The sequence below is a fragment of the Phyllopteryx taeniolatus genome, chromosome 14 (genome assembly GCF_024500385.1).
Source record: "Phyllopteryx taeniolatus isolate TA_2022b chromosome 14, UOR_Ptae_1.2, whole genome shotgun sequence".
Lineage (NCBI taxonomy): Eukaryota > Metazoa > Chordata > Actinopteri > Syngnathiformes > Syngnathidae > Phyllopteryx > Phyllopteryx taeniolatus.
The window spans coordinates 19,461,507-19,464,639 of record NC_084515.1 but is presented as its reverse complement, the minus strand read 5'-3'; the positions used below and the strand labels follow the sequence as shown (position 1 = coordinate 19,464,639).

General features: G+C 40.5%; 1 protein-coding gene across 2 annotated transcripts in view; it reads left to right on the top strand.

Annotated features, from left to right (window-relative positions):
- cdh2 (cadherin 2, type 1, N-cadherin (neuronal)) overlaps nucleotides 1-3,133 on the top strand; it is a 62,547-nt gene that overhangs the window by 721 nt on the left and 58,693 nt on the right. For both annotated transcript variants that reach the window (XM_061798621.1, XM_061798622.1), the window contains exon 2: nucleotides 1,339-1,447. In XM_061798621.1, coding sequence (XP_061654605.1) covers nucleotides 1,339-1,447 — 109 coding nt within the window. The remainder of the gene's footprint in view (nucleotides 1-1,338; nucleotides 1,448-3,133) is intronic.

Below are 3,133 nucleotides of genomic sequence, written 5' to 3'. Positions count from 1 at the left end.
GCTCTCAAGTTTAATATGTGCGTCTATGCCTCAGGGACGATGGGAGAGTTGATTGCATCATTAAAACCTTCTCATCAGCGTTTTTGTTGAACAAGTAGCCTACAACACTAAATTTTTCTTTTTTTTAACGCAGAAACACAACAGCAACAGGGTTGAGGCTTATGAGGCTTAAGGGCAAAATGAGTGCACGCGCAGCAGGGGGGCAGTGTTAAGCACAAAGCAATAATATGACAGTGTTTCAAGATGGAACAGTTGTAAACTATTGGTGTTTTTTAAAATTGCATGATTATTATTACTGCTGCTCATCCTATAGTAGGGAAGGGCAAACTTTGGCTCGTGGACCATATGTGGCCCAATGAAAGCATTTCACATGGGCCGCAGTGCAATTCTAAATGCATTTAACCCACAAATAGGCTCATAAAATATAATACATGTGGCCACTGATAAGAGAGAGGTTGCCCACCCTTGTCCTATAGTATCCCAGCTCCGCTCCTCCCCCCACTTCCACAAGCATGTTCAATTTAAATTCCTCTGATTAAGCAGCGGCACAAATACCCACAATGCCTTTTTCAGGCAGGGGTCCTCGCTCTCGTTTTACATTCTTCCCAGAGTTCATGGTATGAGAAACGGGGTCAAATCTGACAGACGAGAAGCAGAATCAAGGCTGAGACAATGTTTAGGGAGTAGTAGACTCCTCTTGAGAATTGCTCCACACCCATTTATGATTCATTTCTTGCCAGCTCTGGGAAACAGTTGAGCCATTACTCCTTAAAATCCGAGAAGATACGTCCATGATATCTTCTGTTTTATCTCAAGGAGTCATTTCAAGTGTGGGGGGCATCCACATTCCAGTAAAATCCACAGTTTGTCACCGTTAAATCTTTAGGTTTTTTTTTTTTTTTTTTTTTTTTCTTTTCTTGGGTGTTCCGCCAGTTTGTATGGTAACAATAGCGGATTGTTGGCAATGACGTTCTGTGGCCGTGTTCCTATTCTTGAAAGGTACACAGTTAGTGTTGATCAGAAAGGCCGACACAGAGGCTTGGCAGTAACACCAGCTTGTACCGAGGCCCCTCCACTGGGACAAATGGAGCTTGTTCTTGCCCAGCCATGCTTTTTGGCTAATGCTTAACCCTTTTGGCCTCATTATCCTAATTGCAGTGCCTGGTATAAAAACAACAGATGCTTTTGTACAACCGAGAGAGGTGGTGTTGGGTGGGGGGTGGGTGGGGGGGTTTTCAGAACGTAAGCAAGAGGTTTTGGGAGGGCATGGGGTGCATTTTTGGGGATTGATTTATGACTCATTGTCGCACGCCCTCACCTTCTTCCTTTCCACTACAGATTGCAGCAGAATGCGGGGTCATCCCACCATGCAGGCCTGGCTTCTCTGAAGATGTATACAAGGTTGCCTTGCCAGATATCAGCGAGAAGGGACAGCCCCTCTTCACTGGTGAGTGTTGATTCCCCCCCACCTCCCCCGTGTATGTTCTGCTATGCTCTCCTGTTGTGTTTCATGGTATGCCTGCGCAGAACAAGCCCAACATTTTTTTAAAATTACCTCCCGTGTAGCTACAAGCCTTGTCGTTTGTTTCATAAAACGCCTCACATGTGGTTCACATTTATATCGCCCCATTTGCTTACACGCTCCCCTTTTTTCGTTGTGAGCAGATGCCTGTGTACAGAGTGCAGCTTGTAAGTCAAAAGTGAAAGCATACATTGTGGCTAACACCCTCTGCAATTTGCATCTTTCGCTAGGGGGGCCCTGGAGGGCAGATAATGAAAATCCATTGCCCACATTTCGATACCTATGCAACTTTAATCAAGCAATTAATGTTGCTAAACGGTGTCTGGCACTTGGACCTCAGTACAAAGAAATGAGTCATCATGTTAACAGGATGAAGTTGTAGTGTCATGAGAAAAAATATTTGCTGAAAGGTTGCAAGAATAAAGATTATAATTAAGAATTAAGTCGGAATGATTCAGGAATATAGACTTAAACGAAATGCACAATGACAAACAAGTTATTTTCCCTGCGTAGTCTTAACTTTACAGGACATTTGATGAGAACAACGTTGTATTATTATAACTTAATAGGTCGTAATGTTAAAAGAAGATGATGGCCTGAATCTTACAAAACGGAATAGCCTGAAACAAGTTGTATTTTTCAAGAGTAAATTCATCAGTTTATAACAACAAAGCCATCATTATACAAGAAAAAAAAAGTCAGAAAATTACCAGATTCAAGATTTGTTGTGATGGAAAAAAAAGGGGTTAATTTACATGAGTGGAGTCATGTGGTTACAAGGATAAAGCCATCTTTTTACCATAATAAAACCAGATTTGTATAGGAATAGTTGTAAAATTTGTAATGTTATGAGAGTAAATTCGTAATATTACTTGTGTAAAGCCACAATCTTACAGGAATACTCTGTTATGAAAGAGAATGTCGGAATGTTGTGGGATTTATGTTGTAAAAAAGCAGGAATAAAGCTGGAATCTAAAAAAAAAAAAAAGTCATTGATATTAGGGTGGCAAAAGTGATGTCGCTATTTTATGAGCCTAAAGGTGTTTTTTTAAGATGTTCTCGTCAAGTTACACTTTATTATAGGTTTAATCAATGCTGAAATACTCTGTTATCATCATCGATATGAGCAGCTTGTTTTTATGGGAATGTTGACATTCAGTCGTTAAAATGACAACTTCTGTGAATATTATGTTAAAAATATGACTATGTTCATGGAATATTATGGCTTTTATCCCATTTGGAAAGAAGAAATGCGTTATTCGCCCAGCAGTGTGACTTTCTAAAAAGTGTATTTTTCTCCTCGGTTCTTTTTTTGTGCGGCCTCAATACTCTTTTGTAGTACAGCAAAAGACTGGTGGTTTAAATTAGATCAGTTTCTGTAGACTTTCGCATCAGGATCTTCGAAAATGTTTCCATCTTTGTCTTCAGTTGCCTATTGAACTGCAAAAAAAGGCATGACCAGGACTGCTATAACAACGATGCAGCTACTGTGAAGCCATACATTGGCAGTAATAAAAGTGGACTATAACACCAGTGTGCCATTAGCGAGGTTACAGCCTTGAGGTCATTTGGGCCCGAAAACATTCTCGCTTGTGTTGGATTTCACAGTAT